Source organism: Musa acuminata, chromosome BXJ2-4 (assembly GCF_036884655.1).
Source record: "Musa acuminata AAA Group cultivar baxijiao chromosome BXJ2-4, Cavendish_Baxijiao_AAA, whole genome shotgun sequence".
Taxonomy (NCBI): domain Eukaryota; kingdom Viridiplantae; phylum Streptophyta; class Magnoliopsida; order Zingiberales; family Musaceae; genus Musa; species Musa acuminata.
The window spans coordinates 35,016,498-35,042,510 of NC_088341.1; the positions used below are offsets into that span (position 1 = coordinate 35,016,498).

Sequence of the window (26,013 nt, forward strand, 5' to 3'; positions counted from 1 at the left end):
TGATGCTAATTCCATCGTGTTGCATTCTGCTCCGACTTTGCCCAATAATGGAAGTGGGACGAGGGTGACATTTCTTATCGAGAATAACCACACTCGTATTCGATTATTACCGCAAGGATGGGATGATTGAAAGAACAAACCGCTCGGAATGCTTCTATTCTTGGTTTCAAGGACACCGTATCGAGCAAAGACACCACTTCTTCATGCACATCCAGACAAGTAAATCCCAAGTGTTTGTGGCGCATCAAATAGGTTCACCAATGGATGGTTCTAAAATCCAACCTTTCTCTGGATTGCCCACCAAGACAAAGAGCAGGCAAATGAGGTCTTCTCGCTTCATATTTTGATTTTGGCTTTGGCTTTGCGGCTCAGCTCGCACAAAACAGCACTCGCATCTTAAGCTTCATCCAGCAGCGAAGTGATCCCATCCTTGTGAATATAAACTGAAATCTCTTCCTCGGTACGCCATGGCGACCGAAGGGAAGCTATAAAGCCTAAGCTTCACTGCTCCATCCACAAAAGGGGCGAGACAGAAGAGCGAGCGACTCCTTGTGGAAAAAGGCTTAATCATTGTGGAACCCAATGGTGGCTGTGTTGATGCGTGTACAAAAATATATATTTACGGATCGAAGACAGCGGCGGTCGGCTTCTGCTCCCTCTTAAATTTGGTTGGTGGGCTGCTGCGTGCGGCTGGCAGAAAGACATCATCGTCGGTCAAATCGAGTCACTGTGAATTTAGCTATGGCTTGTCTTGCAAGGGAAGGCCATAAATTCATTACAAATTTAGCTTTCATGGATTCAGATTCTGTCGCGTTCTTCGGTCCTTCGCTGTCTTTCTATGATTTAGAAACGAGCATCCGAGCACAAAAATTAGAACTTTGAATAATTAAAATAATTTTTTTGTTTATCATAAAAGAATAGTTTGATGGATTCGCGAGTTACTGCTAGGAATCGAGAGCAATTTCGATCGGAGCAGGTAGGAGTCATCGCATCGACAACGGCACCGACGTCGACGACTCCTACCTGCTCCGTTGTAGTCTTTGGGACGGAGACGAGCAGATAAGGCTGCTCACGCTCGGGAGGGCTTCGAAGCAGTGATCCGCCCGTCCCGGTCTGCTTTAAGATCCGCGCTTAATCAGATCAGCGAATACTGTCCACCGCCTTCTTTCTCTCTCTCTCTCCGAACCGCCGCCCGCGCCGAGCCTGCAGAAACATTTCCGTACGAAGCAGCGGATGGGAGTGGCGATTTGGAGCTGCGGCGGTGCCGCCGTATTCGCCTCCGCACTCCTCCCAGGAAGGCGTTCCCACGGATCGCGTCTCGCTCCCACCGAGCTCCCCTTCGCCTCTGCTTCCTCCTGCCCATTACCTTTCCTCAGCGGTCCCGCGGTCCCCTTCTCTCCGGCGCCGATGCCGTCTTCCCGTGCTCAGCTGCGCCTGCTCCGCCTCCGCGTCCAGACATCCGCCGGAGTGGTGCTGCAGGACGCCGCCGCCACGACGTTCTGCTTCGCCGGTGCCTACTCCCTCGTCCTCGTCTTCGATACTCTCGCGGAGCGCAACATCATCCAAAAGGTCGCATCTTTTTACCCTATTCCTCAAGAACATGTCGATAAGACTCTTTGTTCGAGCTTGCGTTTTTCTTTGGAGTGCTTCTACGAATTGAAGAGATGGTGATGAACAGGAAGGAGTCCTCTTTTGGCAAATTCTTCTTACGAATATCTAGTGTTTTTTGGTAGTATTGATGGGGCTAAGTCGGTAAACCATCCAGTGGGCTTAGTTCTCCAAACGTTTCTGCATCTAAACAGCATGGAAGATTGCTTGTCCTTTTAACCTGCATAGTTCTTGGCAGGAACAGTCCCCTTTAATTGATTGGGTCTATATCCTTGCACTTCCTCCATACAGTCAGATTTCGTGCTCGTAAATTTGTTGGCATAATCATTTTCCCAGACTGTAACAGCTCCAGGGTCTGGCATTTTCTTCCCTTAAACAGTTCAATGTGTAACTTGCTTGTAGATTCTTCCCCTTGAAAGCATTTACCTGAGTGGATGCGATGGTCCATGCAGCCTGTGCAAGTGACAAAGACAGACCACCGAATGGAAGCTTTTGATGAAATGATTACCTGCAATTTGAAGCTCTGTTTGCAGTAACTGACCTCTTGCCTCACATGTCTGTGTTACCACAATTTGAAATCTGAGGACAGACTAGGAAGGTGATGTGTGAGGCCTGATTGATTCTCTTACTTGAAGATATGGTTAACAGATCTAGTCCTAACTCAGTTCAACTTCTCATAATAGCTTGGCCAAGCTCATAATCAGTGTGGTTGGGACCAAAATGAATTTTCTGTAAGGGATGCTCATCCTTTAGGTTTCTATATGCAGTCACCGCCCGATGCAGTAAAACTTGGGTTTCCCTCTAGGTTAGATGTTTATGCTGAGATCTCAACTTCTCTTAACTGTCTGCCTACCTACCTTATGAGTTCGATTTCCGCATTCCTAGTTTCATGCATTAGCATGGTGTTCATGTTTCATATTTCCATGTTATGAGTTGATATATTACAGACGATGACGATGATGATGATGATGATACAAACCTTTTGGTTCTGAATCCTTGTACCATCGATCAAATAGAAAAAGAAAAAGAGGATAGATAAAATATTGCTCATCCAATTAGCTCACAACAATAATCATGCAAGACACTAGAAGAAGAAATGAAACAGCATATCAGTTGGTTCTGCTACCTTAGATAACATGTTGTGAGGCCTTGTTAATATGTGAAGCATCTGATTCTTGAACTTGCAGCAGAGCTTGAGCAGAAAAGCTGTGCATGTACTGTCTGGGCTCCTATACATGGCCACTTGGCCATTTTTCAGGTAAGAGATCGGTCTCGTTCCATTTTCTGCCTGCAATGTTTTCTTACTAGTTGTTGTTTTCATATTCATTTGTCCAATGTCAGGTCTGTGATTGTGTTAACCCAATCAATTTGCAGCTCTTCGATGGTGGCACGATATTTTGCAGCAGTTGTTCCTCTCTTGAACTGTATTAGGCTTTTATGTTATGGCCTTCGTCTTCTTACCGACGAAGGTGTAGTCAAGTCTGTTGCAAGAGAAGGAAGACCGGAGTAATACCCTGTCATTGCATCTTGCTCCTTTTCTTAATAGTAATTTCGACATGGTCTGTTATGGATACCAATTCTTCGCAGGGAATTGCTGCGAGGTCCTCTGTACTATGTCATCGTATTGTTGCTCTGTACTCTGGTCTTTTGGCGTGAGTCTCCTGTTGGAGTTGTGTCGTTGACGATGATGAGTGGTGGCGATGGTAATTCCATGGCCCTGTTAATGTCCCTTTCGGCCTTCAACCTTACATTGAATGCCATCGGTTCACTCTACAGGATTTGCCGATATCGTGGGTAGAAGATATGGGGTGACCAAACTTCCCTACAATCAACAGAAGAGTTGGGTCGGGAGCATCTCCATGTTTGTCTTCGGTTTGTTCTTCTCGGTCGGGTAGGTTCATAATGCTTATATGGCTTCTAAAAATTTTGATATATTGTTCGTTATGTTATTCATATTGTAGGATGCTCTACTACTTCTCGGTTTTCGGATATGTGCATTTCGATCCGGAGCAGACCATCACAAGAGTAGCATTGATATCTTTGGCAGCCACGGTGGTGGAGTCTCTTCCTATCAGCGATGTTGTAGATGACAACGTATCCGTTCCTTTGACAAGCATGCTGACATCTGTTCTACTTTTTGGTTAATAAAACTAGGATGATTAGGAATGTGGCATACGAATAGGATTCGGATTAACATTTTTTTGAGCATTTCTTTTTCTGGGTCGATGCTTCCATCTTCTGCATGCAATTGGGGGAATTTACGTCAACATGTGGCTCCCTCCACCTGGTTTTTGCTTCTTCTGGGTTAGATATTGATGCTGAGATCTCAACTGTGTGCCTACCGGAAAACACTACCGAGTTACAAGTTTCTCATTCCTAGTTTCATTTACTAGCTATCTTCTTTATGGTACACATGATTGATGTATTAAAGATGATGATAAGAACCTTTCGGTTCATCCTTGTACTGTCAACTTATTGTCTCTAAGTCAAACAGGAGAATCCTTTTGGTTCGTCCATGTACTGTCAACTTATTGTTTCTAAATCAAACAGGAGAATACAAAAGAGAGAGAGAGATGCTAGCAAAAATAAATCAAATACAGTATCGATCGCTAAATCGTATGGTATCATCTTTTTACTACCAGAAAACGTCATTAAAAACCAAAACAAAACTCAAGCACTAGTCATCCCATGTTTGGATAGGGCAATCAATTTGAAAGAGTTCAAAATCAGGACATATTTTATTATTTTATTTAATGATATAACAATAATGATTGCTCCATGCTATAATCATAAGGTGCTACCAAATCATCATAGATGCCCTCTGTAACTTAATAAATTAATAAAAAAATTACTCAAATTCTTTATAAAATATACAACATTGCATTCGCAATGGAATTCAAAGATCACTTGCATCCATTGATTTTCCTTATTCAAAATTTTATGGAACATAAAAGGAGTCCAACCGGCCTTCTGCGATGTACACGTACCCCTCTCTCTCTCTCTCTCTCTCGTAACACATTTCACTCATCAACTTATTATACCATGGATGAAATCGTGAATACAAAGCAGCTCATATCTTCACCATGTAGAAAACTACACTTCCCCTCAAATAAATACATCATGTGGTCAAAATATACAGTGCACCGAACGTGGATGAGGTGTTAATTAGAGCATCGACACTATGTTCACTCATCTCTCCAAGAATCGGTTGAGAACAGTCTTTCTGGAGGAAACTTCATTGCTTTCTTCTCTCTCTGGTTTTATAACCGTATTCAAGGCACATCAAATAACTGAATTTACCTGTTTCCTTAATCTCGCATTGTCTATGAACATATCAGTAAGTATATTTCTCATCTCGTCGTCGTTGTCGTCTGCTCTCATTGGGTTATTGCCATTTGACGCAATCCCAGAACCAGAAAATTCACTAGTTTGACCATCATCATCATCAATGCAAGCCTCTTCATCATTCCTTGCAAGTAGTTGAGCCTGGACAAGAATGAGTTACCAGTATTCACTTGCTAAATATAAATAAAAAATCATCCAAATAAAGAGTTTTATCTATCAACATCAAAACATTTAAATCTGTATAAAGCATATTTATACAAACGATCACATTAAAGAATGTAGCGCCGAAGATGCAGATGAAACAAGAAGTCGATAAGGGTACTGAAAGAATCAGGCAAACATCAAAATGTAGCAACAATGCATATAAGTATTTGCCAAAAGATCATGAACCCAGAAATTTACATGAAATTCTCAGGTACCAGCTCTGTCATTTGCTTGAGCAGCAAATAAAATAAGAAATAAGTAGATATAAAGCAGAATCCACATGTAATATCATATTCTTCTTGAAGGAAAACCATTATAGAACTCATAGCTGGAAGTATCATAGGCAATAGCAATGTCATCATATTCGATGGATATCAAATTTAGGCTAGTCACAACAAGGTTCTCTTACTAAATGGAACCAAAACACAGACAAAAACTAGCAAGAAGACAATTTTATATGATAATGAAAAGATACCTCAGCAAGGAGGAGACCTATCCGATTATCTGAAGTTGCCAGGAGATCTAAAGCATCAGAGAGTGACGAAGGGCTAATAGTGAACTTGTCTTCCTCGTCTGCAAGAAAATTAACACTGCATTCTTGCAGCCGATCACGAAGAACTCTGCATTCATGAAGAAGATTTTTGCTTGCTGATTTTGCATTTGACCATTTTTGCTTTTCTTTATGAAGAAATCCCTGGTTCAACAAGAAGTAAAAGTGTAAGGCAGACAATAAAGGACTAGGTGAATAATAAAACCAAGTAAAAATAACTTTACCGGAACTAAAGTAATATTGATACCAAATAAAAGTAACCACAATTAGATGTAGTGTATTTCTATGATCAGCTTCCTGAACCAAATAACCAGCCAAATTATACACTGCAGACCAAATTAATCAAAAGAATACAATCAACAATTTTCGATGTCATTTTAAATGGATAACAGAAAGAGATTAAGGTGGATGGTCAAGACCCAGTAGATTCTGGAAGTTAAATTTACAAGAAATCTTTAACACCAAACTAGAAAAAGAAAACAGAGAAGAAACATGAGATGTCTGTTTATAAAGGATAAGTTCAGAATAGGGACATCAAAGAGCAGCAAAAAGAGTGCTAGAATGGATCAGCCTTGGATGCTGAATTCTTCTACCTTAATTGAAAGGTAATACCAGCTTAAGAGCATCTCAAGTTTGCGATGTGAGTAGTGTAATGCATTTAATTAGATATAAAGAGAAACATTTTGGCCCATGGATTATAACAAGAGAAAAAGAAAAAGAATGCATTGTGAGCAACCCTTGTAAGGTGTTCACCACAGCACAAACGATTGCTCATTGACTGGATAGAACTGATGCATTGACCGGACAAAAGATTTATTACAACATAATTCAGCCATAAAACCACAAAATACCTGTGCTGGGACTAAAATGGCTAATCAATCATGCCAATTTCCTAATTGGAGACAAAGGGACTAAGAGCAACAAGTCATCGGATCCAATTTACAAGTAACAATAAGCCTATTTAACTCAAAAAGAACACTAACTCACAGCTAACAAGCATATTTAACTTGAAAAGGACCCCAACACTCATGTACCCCAGAAAACCGTAATCAACCGAAAATTGTCATTTATCAGCTTGCATGGAAAAAGGTACTCATAGTTACACAATTGGTAAAGGACTTGTATATATATCACTCACCAGTGCAATGAAGTACCATCAGGTGGCTTAGAGAAAAAAAAAAGGACATAGGAGGAAAATGTTTTCACAATGGTCCTAAAAAGCTAAGATTAACGATCAATTGTATACATTTTTTACTCTTGCATCTGAGACACAACTACCTAAAGTGCATTCCATGATGTAGTACAACAAAACCGTGTAGAAATGCCAAGTGCCAACATTGGTTGTGACCTTATACATTTTCTTACGAATTTTCTCTACAACAACTGCTGTTCTATTAGAAATTTAAACATTAGGTTCTCTCTTAGTGTCAACTTTCTTCTTTGGAGATTGAGGAAGTCAAGACATCAATGTTAAACTGACGGGCAAGTATGAAGTGCCATCTACTGGTACATGCGTTATGCACGTCAAACACTATTCTTAATGAATGAAAATTGACTTCTAGCCTGTCAGTTGTAAAGGGAATTTCAAGCACACTACCTCTAACTCTGACTTCTCTTTTAAAGTTTGATTCATCAATTCCTTGAGCTCTGCTTGAGATTTCCTAAGGAACTTCACTTCCTTGACAAGGACTTTGATATCAGCTTTTGATTTCGATTCTTGTTCTTCTAGGTGCTTTCGCATGTTCAGTAATTCTTCTTGTTTACTACCTAGTTCCTGCAGCAACAATTTTTTTTCATCACTAGCAGTCATCTTCTCCAACTCTGCACGACTTTTTTCATTCTGCAAGAAGTGAAACCAAAATAGAGGGATTAAATTCAAATGAATAGCACCATGCAACATTAACAAACTTCAGAGAAAACCACACTTGTTCAAGCTTGAGTTTTGATTCCATCTCTGAACACTTCCTACGTAGTTCATCCATATCCCATTGCATTTGGGTCACTCTTTCTCTTTCAATAAAGACAGCTTGTTGCAAATTTTCTTTACCTTTCTGTTCAGTGGCTTCCAGTTCAACCTCTAAATCCTTGACCTGCAACCAAAGATACAGATAATGATGATGAAATGACATCTAACAAGGATAATGAAAAAGTGACTTGGTGTTAATTCAAGAGTTGTATTTGGTTCCACAGAAATGCACTGACAACTAATTTATCATACTTATTGCAAAATGTCAGTCAAAATTAAACCTCATCACCCAAATATAAAAGGAAGATAGACTAAAGTAATGGCCAGAGATGCACCTTTGTCGTCAGATATTCTTTCACAGCCATTTCTTGATTCAATCGTGCTATAAGATCCTCCATATCAGTTTTTGCTGTTCCTAACCTTCGTTGCATAGTGAGGAGAACTCTATTCAATTTATGCCTTTGATCAATTGGAAGGACAATTTGTGCATTATCAAGAGATTGTGTCCCCAAGCCAGCAAAAGCATCCATGGCATTTGAAATTTCAGCACCCACAGGTACATCGAGGGAACCGTCCCAAAGTGAATTGGTGGCACCAGTGAATGATAGTTCACTGCCTCTTATAGAACTTATATCACTCCCAATGCTTTCAGAAGAGAGCCTTCGAGCATGACCATAGAGTTTATCATGGTCATGATCTGATGATATGGACTCTACTCTGTCTCTGAAAGTGCTTCCACCAGTCATATCTCTCTCGGAAACAAGGTACCCCCTTCTTTGGTTTAACTTAGTTTTAATGAAATCTTCGGGTTGATCCAGAAATGATTCACCTAAAATGCCGTTATTAACATCATGAAATGTCAGATCTTCAGTGCTAGTATTAAATTCTTGAATCTTTCCTTTTCTTGGAGTTTCAAGGTCTGATGTTTCATCTGCATTGTCACTACAGATATCTGATGGCATGGAGGGAGACTTTGCCGCAACTGCATGAGACTTCGATGCAATTTTCGAACAATCAGCAACAGAAGAACTTGAACTAGGTCTAGCAGGAATTAAAGAGGGCGCAGCAGTAGAATCTGTTGAACTTGGTTCTGTAGGATGATTATTCACATACTGAAATGCTGAAGATGAAAACCAGTGAGCAGACCATAAGTGTAAATCAAGGTGACAAATTAGCTCACTTATAAAACTGAGCCAAAAACAAAGAATATTTCATCTTGAATCAAATACAACAACAAACAGATTATAAAAGCATGCATGTTAAATAGACACCAGGAAACATAGAGGTGGAAAGACATACCTGATCTTGCAGCAACTTCTAGCTCAAGAAAACCTGCCACTAGTGCACTTCTAGAGAACTCTATGTCAGAGAGTAACTTTCCCATCCATTCTTCCAGAGCACGCCTTCTCTGCAAGAAAGGTATCTGATTTAAGATAACCTAGTAGGAAAATGAACTCCAAAAGAAAAACTGAAGCAAAGGAGGAAACCTAGCATTTTACTTCAGACCCAAACTAAACCCTTTCTGATTATGATTATCCTGAAGAAAAACTACTATTCAATTTTTAAAACAACAACAAATTGTAACTGCAGTATTAGTGAGCACCTAGGTGCTCACCCAAGCGAAGCCAGATGTTCACCAATATAAAAATTATATAAAATACAATTAAGGATAAAGTCAACCATCAAATAAAAAATCCAACAATACGTGGCTTTCATATCATTTTATGTTCAAAAGAATACCACTAAAACATTGAATTACATAAGTTTAACCATCTATAAAGCATTAAATAACTCAATTATTAACAATTGTTAACAAAAGTTAACTAACAAGAATTAATTATCACTAACAAGGTTTTGAGCCTCTTAGTTGATTAAGCCAAACCAATTGGTTCGATTAGGTTCAAATCAAACTAGATTTGGTTCGGGACTGGACTCAATACGCCTGAAACACCTAGATCTCACTAACAACACTGATCTCAATAAGTCCATTTCCAGTGCAGCAAGATAAATTGAAGCTGACAAACAAAAGCTCCAGAAGGACATAACAGACCAAAGGAGACACAGTACAAGACATATCTATAGTCATTGGACCAGAAACATAAACAAAAGAGATACAAAAGAGCCACATGCGCTTCTCAGTTCTACCATAAACATATAGAATTGCCTCTTTTTTAATCTACCAAGTTGGCCGCCAGAGGCATTTGGGGCCAAAACAAAAGGTCCAGTTTTTCTTCTAGAAGTAAGAGGACTAATAATAATACATCTGAATCTGATCATCATCTACTCCACAAGGGAGGCCTCTTTGACCAGCTGAAGATCTTCCTTTTTATGTCATAATTTTCTTCATTATTACCAGATAATGGAACTGCCAAGGATGATTATCCTCACAGAAGGTGGAGGATACCAATATAGGTCAAAAGGTTAAAAAAAGTTTTTAAAGCCGAATGATTTTTAATGGACAACTGAATAGAAAAAAATGTGCTTAATGGAGTATCTTTATAGCCATTGGATGAGTTGATCTCCCTAACGACAAGATGAAGCCACTTCACAAGGAATTAGAGCACCCATAGGTCTGGATTAAGGAAGGTACATCCTCGGACCTCCTAACCACAACTAAGGACTTTCTACAAAAGAAAGGGAACACCGGACGAAGGCACGCCGAGGTAAAGACAGGTTGAGGAGGATGCTCACATGCCACGGATATGCCCATGATTTTTGATCTCTACCTCTACTCTTAGTCTGTTCCCTCCTCTCACTTCTCCTTCTCTGTTGTAGAGAAGTACGCTGAAAAAGGGTTTTTTTTATTTCTTTTCTTTTTTTGGTTTTCTGGTCACTGCCAAAGTCAGCCCATGTGTCAGCACAGAATATTCTTCTATGTTAAAACTAGGAGAGTGGACAATTCTAATTCAGAGTGAAGACTTCATTTTGTTGCTTGTACTGTGCCTATAAATAATTTCAACTAACACAAATATTTCTTAGCCTCGTACTTCAAAAGGTTACCTCTGTTCTGCCAGTCTATGCATAACTAAGAAAGAGATACAACAGTAACAAAAACACTCTTTTATGTATCAAAGTAGAGAAAATAGAACGAGAGACGAATGATTATAGTTCTAGATTTGTAGTAAGCAGTGATTTCAATAGGCGCTCGCCCGAGCCCAGGCGTCGGGCGCTTCGGGCGAGCGCCTAAGTTAAACCAGGCGACCGCACTAGATTTTTAGGTCTGGTTGGTCTCCGGTGCCTTAGTTCAATTGAACCAACTAAATCACCGATATCATGCTCCCTTTCGCGATTTCCTCGACTTCCCCAACCCTAACACTCGCAATTTTACCGTCGAGATTTTTTCCCCGCTGTCGCTGCTCTCTACTGTCGCTGCTCGCCGCTACTGTCGCTACTCGCCGCTGCCACAATCGTTGCTCGCCGACTGCTCGTCACTACCACAATCGCTGCTCGTCGCTCATCGTTGTTGTTGCCGCTCCCGCTGTTGCTCGCAGCTCCCGCTCCCGCTCCCACTCCCGCTGTCGCCACCGCTCGCCGCTCCCGTTCCCGCTCCAACTACGACCGTCGCTTGCTACCGTTGCCGTTGCCTCAGTAGCCTCGGTCTTCTCACACTCTTCTCACTATACTGTCGACAGTATATTAACAGTATACTGCTAATTGTATACTAATAATAGTATTTTTATTTATTAGATTACTAATATATTATTTTTTATTTTAATACTATTAATTTTTTATTTATTTAATAGTATTTTTTATTTAAAAATAAAAAATATACTATTATGATTTATTTATTTATTGTGATTTTGTACCTAATTTTCTTAATTTAATAGCATATTTTTATTTAAATAATTATATTTATTAATTATATTTTATATTTTTATATTTTAGCGTCTCGCTTCGCTCGGGCGAGCGCCTGAGCAAGCGCCTAGCGCCTCTGGCGTTTTTGGACCTTAACGCCTTTTGGCGCCTAACGCTTTTTAAATCACTGATAGTAAGACACAAATAATGACACCACTAACAGAGACAAATATGGATGAAATTGTAGTTTATGAACTGTCAGTTTTAACAAAACTAACAGAATCCAACATAACAAAAAAAGCATCATTTCGAAATAATATTATACCTCTTCTAGAAGCATCCGGCTGGCATTTATTCTCAAAAATGCATGCTTTGGTGGGGCTGCAGGAATATCTCTTCTAGGAAATGTCTTCTTAAGCTGCATAAATGACAACATAAATAAATAAACCCTAATCTAAAAGCAACATGAAATCCATACTAAATCTCCCTGTGAAAATAGCATATGAAGAAGTTTCTCTCACAAACATAACAATGATTATCAATATAAGAGAATTTATTAAAGCAAGAGAAATCAGCAGGCAGCTGTAAACATGGTAATTATCTTGCACGGCTTAAATGCAAACTATGTAGGTGGTACATGTCTTGTGCTATTGAATAGTTCCAGCAAATTTTTCACAAGCAAAATAACTGTAAGATAAAATTACATGCATTTTCTCATAATAAACAGCAGCATTGGCACGACAGTCACGCTCCTTACTCCTTAGATTTCCTGACATGGAAAACATCTTGCAGATGTTAATGCCTTCAACGACAATGCCAGCTTATGAATTGCCTTCCATTATTTGAAAAATTGAATCCAATGTCTGTTCTCCAGCAAACTTTCCAGAAAAAAATGGCAGTAAAATGAAAAAAAACCTGGAACTTTTCATTATAAACAGCATCATTGATGTTACACCTGCTCCTCAGATGTCTAGAATTAGGAAGTATCTTGCAAACTTTATCCTTCAGTTATGATGCCACCTTATGAATTGCCTTCTACCATTGCACCTACAGTATGTTTGGTATATGATTGATTCAATAGTCGAGTGCTCCCATGTATTTTCTTACAAAATCTTGCATATTGTTAACAACCCTCAAGTGTGTTCCTTAATTAATATACGTAACTTACTGTTGGTGCAATCGCCATAGTTCATAAAAGAAACTACATGTTTGGACAGAAAATGAAGAACCAAATAAGAAAGCACAGTAATCATTGTCATCAGATGGTGAAAATAAAATTTATCATACAGCAGAATATAACTTCAAGAAGTCACTGAATCTTCGTAGTAGTCCATGGCTGGTGCTGATGCCTTCTGGAGATTGTATACCCACATGAATCCTGTAAAACTGTCCTTTAATCATGTTAAAAGCAAATCCAAGAATTAAAACATAAACAAGGTCTGCTAAATTTAACACATCAAATAGCAAACAAAGAGGACTTCTCCTCAAAAAAAGTTTAAAATATTATCAGGTAATATAGCACAAGCCTTCCACTGAGAAGAGACAACAAAACTTATCACAGCACATTAGAAATGCACACAATAGATCACTCTATCTTTCACATTCAAACCCTACAGCAAATTCTTGTAGGGTACTACAAATTAGCATATTCAATGATGCACTTAATTAAAGACAGTATGACTAGTATATTACAGTGAGGTAACGAGAAGATAAGCAGAAGGAACAAAGGATACCAAAAATTCTCACATGAAGCTTACAGTTCTGTGGGAAGACCAACATTTGCAGGCAGCCCAAGCAAGACCAGAAAAAGCAAATCTAGTCTTTGTATGTAGGATGACTAACACTGCATACCGAGTCATAATGTCCTCAACCACAGAATTTGACACTACATCATCGTAAGCAACAATTTATGAGTGGTAATCATCTCTCATCCACTACTTTGCATAAAGCCTCTCCTATATTTCATTGAAGTTGCGGTAATTAATGGCCACTTCCTAATGGCATTTGGATTAGCAAAGTAAATCTGGAATGAAGACATAGAGTAACTGTGGAGATTCAACAGACACTTAAGACTTCACCCCAAACCAGTATATATTCTGCAAAATCTACCAACTCTCTCCAGGTAGGTGAGTTACAAGCATAACAAATAACAAAAATGTTTACAGCCTATCTTCCAATGCTAGTTCTCATTTGCTTTTTGTTAAGCAAATATGATGAAAGTAGGTCCTTCTTGCTTTTGTTTGCACATATCAAAGACGCACTTTCTGTCATATTCCTACTCCATTTTGTATAAGCAGCACCAACTTAAAAAGAGCACTTCCTATTCAGCTTTAAAATGTGTTCATGGAAAGCAAATAACAAAACCACGATTATGGTAAAGAGATGAGAAGAGGAAAAAGAATTTTCCCAATCAAAGCACATAGTTTCAAATGAGAGATATAGTAAAATAATAAATCTGACCCAAATGCATAGATAGAGCACTTCTAATGAGCACATGCCAACAATGTGTTGTAACACATTCATCAAGCTCCCTCCATACAGTAAACATTTCCAACTCTATGTGGATTCTCATTAGTGATAGCTATGTTTCCTAGTAGCATTTGTGTGTCACAATATATATTTGCACTACTCCAACACTGTTGATGTTCCTTTGTATGAACCTCAAAAATCATTATCTTCATACCATTCCTTCAAAAACTTCCTCAGATTAAGCTCTTGAAGTTCCTCAGTCAAGATTTTCATCTACAGTAGTTCATGTTGTCTCTAGCTTCTTAATTCTTCTACAAATACTTTTAATTGAAAAGGGCATGTAAAATAACTTCAAGAAGCAAGTCTACCCTGCTCTCATATGCCTACTCAATCTAATGTTAGAATATAACTATAGACCAAAAATTGAAATTAAAGTAGCTTAAGATGAAGTATCAGATGTTACATTGTGTGTTTTAACCAAGAAATAATATGATGACTCTGTGTGTTATTTCTGTCTCCTGTGGGCATAAAAAAGCTATTCGTAACTCCCGGACACACAAAGGAATTTAGCAATTGAGATAAAAAGGGAGGGGCCATAAGTAACAGTTCTCTCAACATTTCCACCAGGCAAAGAAGATCCAAGTTCAAGACGAACAGGATGACCAAAAGTCATCTCTTGACATTGCAATGCCTATATTTATGTTAGACCAACCTAAAAAAAATTTAAGAAAGGTTATTGCTCTACCATCTCTCTGGAAGTGCCAGAAAGGTGCCAAGAACATTCTTGGTCCTAGATCTTCATAGATAAATCAGGGCACGTTGAACATATTGGATAATGTTCTTCAATATCTCCGAAAAATGTCAACAGAAATTAGTGATAAATGGCATTTGAATTAATAGACTCCTCATGTCTTAGGACCCTATACGTCTCAAGCCTCATCTAACTTGAAGTCCTACAAGTTTAGGCATTAAATATATCACCAGTGTTTCAAGTTTTTTATCCCTGAACTGCCATATGTTGACAGAGAATTGAATCATAACCACAGAATTCATAGAGTAGTAGTGCTGACAACTGCTCAATTTGTGTACAGGAAGCAGCAACAAATAAATGCAACTTCTGTAGGAGGTACAAAAAATAAAAAAGACTGCCCACAGCTATAGGACACCCCAAGCTACATAAATATGGAACAATAGTCAAACATCCATCAAAATTGTCTGCTAGAAGATTTTCTAGATTGATTCCTTTTCTCCAATTACAGATATGCTGAAACCTAGTTTCATTTAGTTCAAATTTAATTAATTTCATCATATCCTGTGCCAAGAATCAAATTGCAATTTTCAGTATCAGCAGTCTGTCAGAAATACTTGCAAAATGCATGTGCATCATATCCATATAAAAGTGATAATTCAATGAAACACTTAAAAATCACACCTCCACTCCACTCAACACAGCTTACTCTTGCATTCAGTGCTAATTCAGAATAGTTGTCAATCAAAGTTGGGTATAAATGTAGAACTGCAAATTTTAAAGCACGAAAAATGCAATTTATCGAGTTAGATCACGCTAATCAGTCCTAAATGTCATTTTAGTAACCATAATTTCCTGCAGTTTATATACAGGAGGTAACAAATACAATAATCATGTTTACAAGTCATTATCACCAAAAAGGCATGCATCACTACATCTTTTCTAAAAGATAACACTTCACTACTAGAAATATGATAAAATGAAGAGTTGCACGGCATGATACAAAGATAGAAGTTCCATTCTTAGATGTTAAATCAATCATCATTCCATTTGTTTTCACGACAATACATTTTTTTTTAAAAGTCCTGTACCTAGCAATTACATCTATTTGACACCTAAGAGTAAATTATACATGTTTAAGAGGCGTAGGAAAATTGATAAGGCAAAGGAAGATTATTACAACAATAGGATTCAAGAAGCTTTCATGGGTTCCTGCAGGTTCTGTCTGAACGATCCAAGAAGGAATCATAACACAGTAACTCCAACCAGTTTGAGGGTCATGTGGCCAGATAGTATTTCTTCCATCCTGCAACACGCAAAGGAACTAAATGATTATTAGGCATTTTAAAGTAGAAGAATATCAATATGAAATGCAAATCTTACATGTGGAGAAACTATCTTGCATGTTTTCCAAAAGAAATTCAAGCCAGTTCCAGCTATAATGGAGATTAAGATTTTTTTCTCGGTGGTATATTTAATATGACCTCCTATTTGGATAAGGTTCAACACTTGAAATTTGAGATATTTATGAAGTGATGTATAAAATGCTATAGGAGAAGAATAAAGATACTCAGGGGTGTTCAAACCAGTTCGAACCGAACTATTTTTTCAGTTTGGTTCGGTTAAAGTAAGGTAGTTCGAAGTCGGAACCCAAACCAATTCGGACCTATCTAATCGAACTGACTCAAAATCGGTTAATCTAGTTCGATTAACCAGTTTGTAATTTCAAGTAATTTAAAATATATATTTTTCAAATGAACCAATTCAATTCGATTGAATCGAACCAAAATCTTGATCTAATTCAAGTGACATGATAAGATTTGTGAAATTGAGCCTACGTCATTTGTAAAATTGAACCTTTGGACTGGTTTGATTAATTAGTTTGAACCAATTAAGGGCTTAGGATAATAAACTCAACCGGATTGATATCTTTTAAATTAATGTAGATTCAGTTCGGTTCGAACCGGTTAATCAAACCAAAAAAGGGTATGCCCAAACTAGAACCGTTTATAACCTTCAAGACCAAACCATTAGTGAACCAGTTCGGACCGAACCAGTTTTGGACTCGTTCGGTTTCGTTTTGGCTCGATTTTTCGATTCGATTTGAACATTCCTAAAGATATTTTAACGTAAAGTTGAGGTATACTTTGGATGTTTCAACCATAAGAGCCAGAACAAAACAAAAGTTAATGTGAGGCTGAACTGGTTGGAGCATTTTCCTATGCAATTTAAGAAAATTAAAAAGAGTTAGATGTAGTAGGACTCAAAACAGTTGCAGGATCTGTGCTTAGAGGCAGATGGGGTGGTTTTTTCACTCCCAAGAACCTTGTGTTCATTATATTGGTGAAGGCTTCCACTTATTTTGAGTGTGCTTTCTCCTTTTCTTTAATTTATAATCTTGATGCTACTTGTTAGAAGTTACGATCCAAATCTTTCCTAAAGACTAACACATATACAGTTTTAGATAAATTGATCCTTTTACCGCCTGCAACAAGTGGACCACCATATTAGCTGATCAGGACAAACATTTCCAATTCAAGATGATTAAAAATCACTTCAATTTTTTTTTACTAAGTTTACTAAACACTAGTGAAAAAGCAGATTGACCATTGAAACAATGACCAATGATGATGATCGTGGAAATAAAAACAAAACAAAGAAACCGATATATGCCCCCTTAGTTTAAATATATATTTATGCCCCCTTGGTCCTTGATCCAGAATCACTAAATCACTTATAAGCAGAATCACTAAATTACCTATAAGCATGACCTGAATATGTCATCAGCTTCCACTTAACCTGGCGCGCAAGCAAAGGCGAGATTCAAACTTCAACAACAAAACTTTGAATGAAGTTTTAACTAACAGAACGGAATCACATTTTGATCGTCTAATATAACATTCATTCAGCGTAGGAAAACCCAAAATTTCAGTGTAAAATGCATGATCCTGACTCGAACCCTACCTCAAAGTAAAGCATCGCCAGGATCTAAATCTTCAACAACAAAATTAACACAAATCACCAAACCCTAACCGAAAGCTCGAACTCGCCCAATCGGGAACAAGATTCACACGGGAAACCCAGAATTTTATCATCGGCCGCATCTACCACGTAACAGGGAGCTGAGATCGAGGGAGGATGAGGAGGAGGCGCACGTACCCAACGTTTCGGGGGAGGGCTCCAGTCCATACCGAGGGGCAGCGGGGAGGTCCCATCGTGGCGGTGCTTCGGGGGACTGTTCTTGGCCATCGCCGCTCGAATCGGAGGTGCCCTGCGGGAGGAAAAAGGGCGGATCGCGCCTCGATGGTAGAGATGGAGACGAGGCTGATGAGATCGGATCGAGGAGGAAGAGCTGGAAGCAGCCTCCAAGAGGCGCGGCGAGGCGAGGCGAGGCGACACCACCGAATTGTCCTCGCTCTGGTCTTTCCCTCTTCTCCTTCTCCCCCTTCTTTCCACCCACGTTTATAGTATAATGATCCCCCAAAACTCCCAACAAATCGAAGAGGTGCTTTTTTACATATTAGTCCCTCATACCTTACAATTAAGCCCCTCAAATGCTGCTATTTATATGAACGTTCCACGATGGTCGGGCCTGGGCTTAACATTATGCTTGGGCTCGATCCAACTAGTGGCAGGTGGGCCCGCCTCGAATTAGGTAGGCTCCGCATCAGTCGACGGCTGTGGTGCGTGGCTTGGAGGATTGATATTAGAAGTGGAATTGGAGAGGATCCAACTCCAAAACGCCATTCTTCAACTCTTATCCCATCTTTTAAGATCATCTAAATCGGATTAAGATATGTGTCGATATAATTTAGGATGAATGGGATCATAAAAGACAGATAGATAGATACTCGAGTCTGTCGATGGAGACTGACGAAATGGATCAGATTTCCCAAGCTTTTGCGTGCGGTGAGTGGGATGAGATCATGCACGCTTGCACGCCGCAGACACACACGTACCTAAACGGTGAAGAGAGAGTCGAGATGAAACTGATGAGAACAAGAAAGGATTATGCTGTTCTTGCACGGAGGTAGCTGCGTGGTTTGCTCTCATCCCCAAGTGGAATCGTTTCAGTCCTCGTTGCGTCTGCTGCCGCAGTACCTCTGTCACGCTAACCTGTAGTTTCTGCATTGTCTTCTCTCTGTCATTTTGCTCTGCTCGAATCATATAATCCATGTCTCTCTAGGTGCTTTGTCAGCGCTTGTGTTTTCTAGAGATCTCCATGCCCTACCATCGCCATCGATGTCTGTGGAACAACAGCTAGTAATAGAGGCCACAGAATTATTGAGCTTGCGCACTCTGCATGAGTGATGGATTCAGTACTGTAGATTTGTGTTTCTTCTCGTCTCCCTGACTTGTATTTCTCTTGACCTTTGGTGAATCTTCTTCCTCCATCTTTCAGACAAACTCTTCCGTACGAGTCTGTGACAGATCTCTTCTATAAGCTGTAACCACGACCAGCAATTGCCTGATTGGTATATGCAAGTTTATATCGCGTTGGGTTTGCTATCTGTTCTCCCTCCTGTGAATGATTGTTTGCTGATTTCTAATCATTGTAAATGATATGTAGAATTCAAACAGGATCAAATAGTTGCATCCTTGTGAGCCCAACTATGTTGCTTCCTTTGGCCTTCATATAATACAATTGCCACAAGGTTACTGCTAATTACATGATCCCACTGCTTATAACTACATGACAAAAAGAGTTACGATTGTTGCAAGAAATAAGGAGTTCACAGAAGAAGATTGTAACCTTGCAAGATCTTCCAAGTGCAGTCATTTCGAAACCTCCACGCATACTCAGATGAAATCTTAATGGCGTTCATGCTTTGCGGTCGTAAACTCAACAAGATTTCTGCAGCTTGAAGATGTGAAAACGTTTATCCGAGGTAAATGGATATTAGAGAACATGTCAAGATTTAAACTCGTAGATAGTTTTCAGTTGCTTTCTACCAGCCGGCAGATCTTTGATGTGTCGTGTGATTTCTGATCATCAAATGCCTAATAAAAGACTTTACTTGGGATGTCGATGAAGCCTAATTTATGATAAGAAATTGATGACTGCCATTAGTTCTCTTTTTGTCGTATGAAATGCTTCACAGAACATGTTTGATTGCTTAAATTCTCACCTATACTTGACATCAACAGTTTGCCACTTTGACACAAGTCAAGTGGAAGAAGAATACTTTGCTCCAAATGCTTTTATAGCTTTGAAGTTCCTTCGTAGTTGAGACCATTAATGATCACGATGCATGATTCTAAATTGCAGCCCGATGGATACTTATGAATCTTGTAAGCTTCTGTACCATCTATCGATTCTAGTGGTGACTTGTTTAGATAACACAATAGTATTTGTAAGAAGGACAAAACAACTGCTCCTCTTCGCTGGAACAATGGAAAGAGAAAATGAATGGATATCACAGATTTTATTTGATGGGAAGATGAAACTTGCAGTTGATGGATTCTGATTTAACAGTTCTTTTTGAATTAGCCACAGCTCCTCTTTCAGAGATTTCTTGTCATGAACAGGGGCTGGCGCCAGGCACTGCATGCACCTGTTTCTGACTGACTACATTTGGCTAGTTTTTCTTATGGTGCTTGTACACTAAATTTACTCTTATAGGGTTGGGTTTCTTCAAAAGTATCATCATGGAGAACAAGGACGAGAAAGGTGAGGCAGAAGAAAAAGCCTGGCTTGATATCACGTCACGAAGCCATGCTTTCTTCCATCATCTGGTGCCCAACAGCATACCCTCAGAACCAAACAAACAAGCACAAGCAACACAAGACTCGGCCTGTCTATCACACACACAGCAATGTCTTTGTGGCAGCGTAATGAAACCAAGCGATGTAGCTTCTGCAGTCGAGTTACATGCAGCGGAAACACTAACCTGTGGTGTGCCTGAGACAGAGACGAGAGCATCGGTGTTGCCGCGTCTTTGCTGATCCATTGGCCTCTCTATGTAATTTCCCACAGCTTTATTGAACTGCAACTGAGACATGCACCATGGGAAGATGACTGCCGTTCAAGAAAGCTGTGGAAGACTACATAGAGAGCCACCTATCCATATCGCGAGGGAGAGAGAGGGGGGGGGGGGGGGGGGGGGAGATGAGGCTGCAGTGAGAGCTGAGATGAGGAGGAGGAGGAGGAGGAGGATACGAGAGAGAGAGGTGATCCTTATAGAGGACTCGAAGGACTTGGGTGAATCGTGATGGGCAGATCCCAAGAAGAATAGAGACTTCACCGATCCCCTCTGATGCAAATCTACCCGATCCGACTCACATGCCAGGCCTGCCGATCACATAGCCGTTTGGCTTCATGGGTCCCATGATTCCCTGGCATGTGATTAGCTGACAACCTGGTCCCACTAGCATGCCCCAGCAAATGTTAATCATTATGCATTTCATTGTATGTATAACACTGTCAGCGTAGTTAATCGTTTTGCATTTGTGCAGCCAGCACTGATCTTACAGCGCAGACTTAACATGATTTGATGCGTTTAACATGTTAACCAACCCCGAGGTTTAAGTGACCGAAGGAGGTCGTCGGCCATCCATGATGGGGGCACATGAACAGGTCTAGAACAACATGGTGTTTGTTGCATTCTATTCATTCATGGTCATTATTCTGTCACAGGATACTTGTGTCCAAAACAGTAAGCTGGATAAAATAAAGAGGAAAGCCAAGCAGTGCACAGAAATAATTGCATTTGACAAGACATAATATTCCCTTGGCAGTATGATGGATGGCACATCATCTAATCCGGCTAACATGTAAGATAATTATTTAAGGGCAGACCATTCGATCGAGAGGGCATGTTCTGCCCAGCAGATGCCCTCTCCCTTTATGATGTGCAAAGAAGAGGACCAAGCAGAAAACTAGAAAAAGATGATGATGATGATGCACAACTGGAGGTGACAAACATTGCCTGAGCCCCTCCTACATGGGCACAAAGCTTTCTGTAAAAATGGAAATATGACTCTGATTGATTAGATGCTTGTCCCCATCTTTTTGAGGCTGTCATCACCAGGAATTAGGCCTGTTGATTTGAAATCATGTCAAATCTCCAACAGACAAAATTTGATATATTCATATTTTTTTTCAGTACATACTTTCAGCATCTATTATGTGTCTAGAAAAGAAAAAGAGATGCTTTTCTTCATAGTTAAGTATAAAATATGCACATCATCATATAGCCTAAGAGTGCCCTATACACACACTATTAAAATAAAAAAAGAAGAAAAGAAATAAAAGAAAATTAGATGCTGCTACAAGCACACACAACAATGCACATACAGCAGTCACAACCAACCAAGATGTGGCTCCTCTCAAAACCGCACACAGACTGATGCGTCATACAAGCAGGGGTCAATTTGACCTGAAGGATCATAAAACTTCCTCTTCCACTGCAGTTGTCATACGAGCTGGAATTAGTTCCACCGATTTCAACAGCAGGTTAAATCATGCAGCCAAAGAGACTAAGAAAGCAAACCATCAGATGAAAAAACTAGAAACAATTTTAGAGCAACAATGCAGCTGCAGAACACCACAGTAGTCCCCTTCTTTCCACCATTCTAGAATTTAGCATATATCAAAGATGGCTGTTTGCAAATTGAACAGCTTACAACACAAAAAGACATTTGAAGTCGAAGAATTGCTTTACCTGAACATCATCAAAGTAGTTTGTGAGGCCATCAAAAGCGTTTTCAATGATAATCTCAACTTTGGAATGCGATAACTAATAAGACAACCCATACTTCAAGCCAATCATACGCTCAGGCTATAATTAGCACCTCTCTGGTGCCCACAATCATATAATCCGTACCTCCATAAAAAAAGGTTGACCCTCGAAATCTGCTTGCCATCTTGATACTTGATGCATAGGTATCCTACGTGCCAATTGTCGAACATGGCCATCTAACCTAAAATCATTGACCGAAAGCAGACAATTCTTATCTATCATTATATAAGATGTCAAATAAAACTTGAACATCAAATAAAACTTTATGATGTTCAAACAGCAAAAAAAGAGTTTCCTGCTTTATGAGATTGTTGAAAACTTTTTCACTCATTATTTCACGGAGAAGTAGCTTCCTTGTCAATTTAGAGAAAGATACACAGAAACCTTTAAGCTTTATAATGCTGCTAAAAATGTAGGCTATTACAATCACCAAAAGCATCACAGTTCTCCAGCTTATCAGGGTATCTACAAATATGCCCTTTATCACCAGCTCAACAGCATGCAATAGAAAAGTGTTCTTATTGAGAGTTCAGCAAATGGTAACAAAGCCTGCAACAACAATATTTGACGAGGTTAGTTTTCACTCATTTTTCAATTCATGGTATGTAATCACTACTGACATTTATAAAAAAAACTACAGGAATGCAATACCATGTAGCACTGCATCCACACGGTTAAGTTTGCATCAGAACATTTAATGCTGTACAACTGTCTTACCCACGTCAAGAAAGATAATTATATAAAGATGGTTAGGAAACAGGTACTTAAGAAATTTGCAAGTTACAGAACCATAATTTAGCAAAGATTATTTACACAAACACTGTAGGGTAGCATGCCCATGACTCTTATGACTTTCATCTGAAAGATAATAACCTAATTATCTTATGGTCATCTTAGCAAAAGATAATACCCTAATTAGTACTTTCATCTGAAAGTTCAATATCAAACATGAATCTTATGACTCAAATAACAGAAAAAACATATTAATGTCACTTACAAATGCATAAACTTTTAAGTGTTGCCTCTAGGGGCATTTTGTAATTTCGCATATCTTCCCCTAAACTCCAAATAAATATTGAGAATCTTCCACCGATGACACAATGGAGTCCAATAAAAACTCCATCACCATAAATTTCCGGTTGCATGCGAGTAACTTACATTATTCTTCTTGAGCAGAAAACACTAGCTAAAAGCAAATTGCAATTTGGCTTATATTATTTGTACAAAATAAAATTTTAATTCAGAAGCACTCTTCTTTACTTGTGATTTGTCTTATTTTACTCTGTATATATATACACACACTTTCGAGTACTTCATATGTACTTAAATCTCAAATATTACCAAGCCCAATTCACAAACTACCTTGTATGCTGACATCACCAGGATAACTGACTCATTGACTTGTTGAGCCTGACCACTGGTCCGAAATGCTTAGGCCTAAGGTTATGGCAATAGATCCATCTAAAATGTTCATGTTATTCTTAACCAACTTTTGATCTAGGATAAATCGGGATCTCCCCAATTAAAGGACTTGATGTCTTCGTTAAGGACCAACACAAAGCCAAGAATCAACCCTTAGCATGATATACCTGAAACTCACTTGGCCCAACGATGACTCCTCGCCATGATATGTCCTCTATCCCTATCCATAAGTCTGTCTTTCCTACTCAGCCCTTATCATGCCTAATACTAGATCGGCTCTAATACCATTTGTCACAATTGGGCTTGATGAGATGAGCGACCCATTTACTTATTGAGTTTGGACCAATTATCCAAAATGCTTGAGCCCAAGTTAGTTATGGTAGATTCATCTAACCCTTATAAATTCATTCAATTCTTAAACCACTTCCAATGTCAGACTAATTGGGGCATTCCAAATGTTGATCCATGCAATTCAAGCCTATATCCATTAATCATTCTGCAATCTGACTTCAATAAACTGTTTGTATTAATTTCTCTCCAATTAACTTTGTGCACAACTCTATAATATTGTGTGAAAGATTTGCCACTTTGATGATAGATAACTCGTGATCGATTAGAGTATATTCAATCTCAAAACAAAAGATATCACATTATCAGTAGTTAGATTACTTAAAAGAGTATGAAAAATTCAAATAGCATAAATATGTTAAAAGGGCAGACATATGTAAGTTTTACGTCAATGCTTAAACACATTGAATCTTCACAGTGCACAGAAAGAAAAGGATGCAAAATTGGGAATAGATGCAAATAACTAAGTGATATATGTCATTAATTTTTCGTTACACTACCTGAGGCGACAGTTCTTGAAACTGGTGAATGAGTAAATAAAGTCATAGCATCTACTTAAATACGTAATTCAGATGAAAACAAAAGGTCTATCGATCAACTTGAACAGCATCATGGAAACCAATCTCCAAATCTCATATATCTCCTTAGAATGACAATCCAAATATCTCTCGGCCTATTTTTGGCTGTCAACCTGAAGATTTGTTGTAAAGGAATACTTGTCAATTAAAGAAATAAAAGCATCTGATTAGTTCAATACAAAACCAGATGGAGGAACAAAACCACCAAGATATGGAACACACAAAACTTCAAACAGCACGGGCGTCAGACGAGCTCCCTTCACAAGTTCCCTTGTTCAGACAAGCAGTAGCGGAAGAGAAAAAAGGAACAGAAACGCATTCACCAAGATATGGAGCATAACATTTACAAAATTTGACGATCTATCTGCTTTATAGCTGCCGATATTTCACCTCAGGCAAGCCGCAATGAAGGATAAAAGACTGAGCAACAAGAATTATAGAAGGGAAGGATCAGAGATTCTACCTTTAGCCCCTGGCCTTGAGCTCCGCAAGGCGTCTGGAGAGATCGGCCTCGTCCACCTTCTCGTTGTCCTTTGCCGAGATGACATGTGCGGCCGGCTGCGGCAGGCCGACGGAGACCTCGAGGCCGTAGTCGTCGGCGACCTGCTGCATGAGGCTGTTGACCTCAGTCTCTGGGGTGGAAAGGCTGGTGGATCCGGCCATGGCGCCCTCCATGAACTCGGCCTGAACCTCCATGTTGACGAACTGGCGCTCGAACTGATCCATAGTCTCAGACATCTTCTGGAGGTTGCCGGTGCCGAGGGCGGCGTCAAGGGACTTGACGATGGATCCCATGGACTTGCCGATGACTTGCATCTTGGCCTGGGTATCGAGGCGGGCAACGACGGCGTCGAGGCGGGAGGCAAGGCGGAGGTAGTTCATATGCTCGGTGCGCTTCCGGATCGCATTCTGGGCGTAGATCCGAGCGCCGTCCATGTTTCCCTTCTCGATCGCCTTCTTCACCTTGAGCTTCTCCGACTTCTCCTCCTTCTCGCACTTGCGCGCCTGCCGCTGCAGGCTCTTCGCCGTGAACTTGAGTTCCATGATCTGGTTCATAAGCTTTCCTGTACTCCCCATGGCGTAGGCCGCCGAGGAATAAGATCAGGGTTAGGGTTCCGGCGACGACAGGATGCGGATCGAAGACAAAGAAAGGCGAGGAGAGAGAGAAAGGGACAGCTAAAATTACAATCAATAAAGCCAAAAAAAGGAAAAAAATAAATAAATAAATAAATAGCTCA

The 26,013-nt window shown here is 39.5% G+C and overlaps 3 protein-coding genes across 6 annotated transcripts; 1 reads left to right on the plus strand and 2 right to left on the minus strand.

Moving 5' to 3' along the window:
* Positions 1 to 409: 409 nt before the first annotated feature.
* Positions 410 to 4,124, plus strand: LOC103981471 (probable phytol kinase, chloroplastic). 3 transcript variants are annotated; one of them, XM_065105092.1, is made up of 6 exons: positions 410 to 1,569; positions 2,796 to 2,866; positions 2,983 to 3,114; positions 3,196 to 3,311; positions 3,385 to 3,480; positions 3,570 to 4,124. In XM_065105092.1, the coding sequence occupies exons 1-6, from the start codon at positions 1,234 to 1,236 to the stop codon at positions 3,635 to 3,637; spliced, it is 819 nt and encodes a 272-aa protein (XP_064961164.1). In that variant the 5' UTR covers positions 410 to 1,233; the 3' UTR covers positions 3,638 to 4,124. The 3 variants fall into 3 exon arrangements, with proteins under 3 accessions (XP_064961164.1, XP_018683433.2, XP_009396489.2); XM_018827888.2 differs by having other exon boundaries at positions 411 to 1,569; positions 3,385 to 3,499; XM_009398214.3 differs by having other exon boundaries at positions 414 to 1,569; positions 2,799 to 2,866; positions 3,385 to 3,499.
* Positions 4,125 to 4,498: 374 nt separating this feature from the next.
* LOC135610508 (PX domain-containing protein EREL1-like) lies at positions 4,499 to 18,154 on the minus strand. 2 transcript variants are annotated; one of them, XM_065105093.1, is made up of 10 exons: positions 17,845 to 18,154; positions 15,866 to 15,991; positions 12,756 to 12,854; positions 11,794 to 11,886; positions 8,973 to 9,081; positions 8,009 to 8,793; positions 7,633 to 7,797; positions 7,305 to 7,547; positions 5,633 to 5,851; positions 4,499 to 5,094 (listed from the first exon to the last, which is right to left on the minus strand). In XM_065105093.1, the coding sequence occupies exons 1-10, from the start codon at positions 17,932 to 17,934 to the stop codon at positions 4,891 to 4,893; spliced, it is 2,133 nt and encodes a 710-aa protein (XP_064961165.1). In that variant the 5' UTR covers positions 17,935 to 18,154; the 3' UTR covers positions 4,499 to 4,890. The 2 variants fall into 2 exon arrangements, with proteins under 2 accessions (XP_064961165.1, XP_064961166.1); XM_065105094.1 differs by lacking the exons at positions 15,866 to 15,991; positions 17,845 to 18,154 and adding an exon at positions 12,173 to 12,237 and having other exon boundaries at positions 12,756 to 12,828.
* A 4,581-nt stretch (positions 18,155 to 22,735) lies between these two features.
* Positions 22,736 to 25,946, minus strand: LOC103981501 (ESCRT-related protein CHMP1). Its single transcript, XM_009398252.3, has 2 exons — positions 25,239 to 25,946; positions 22,736 to 22,976 (listed from the first exon to the last, which is right to left on the minus strand). Exon 1 carries the CDS (start codon positions 25,850 to 25,852, stop codon positions 25,241 to 25,243), a length of 612 nt encoding a protein of 203 aa, XP_009396527.1. The 5' UTR covers positions 25,853 to 25,946; the 3' UTR covers positions 22,736 to 22,976; positions 25,239 to 25,240.
* Between the last annotated feature and the right edge of the window lie 67 nt (positions 25,947 to 26,013).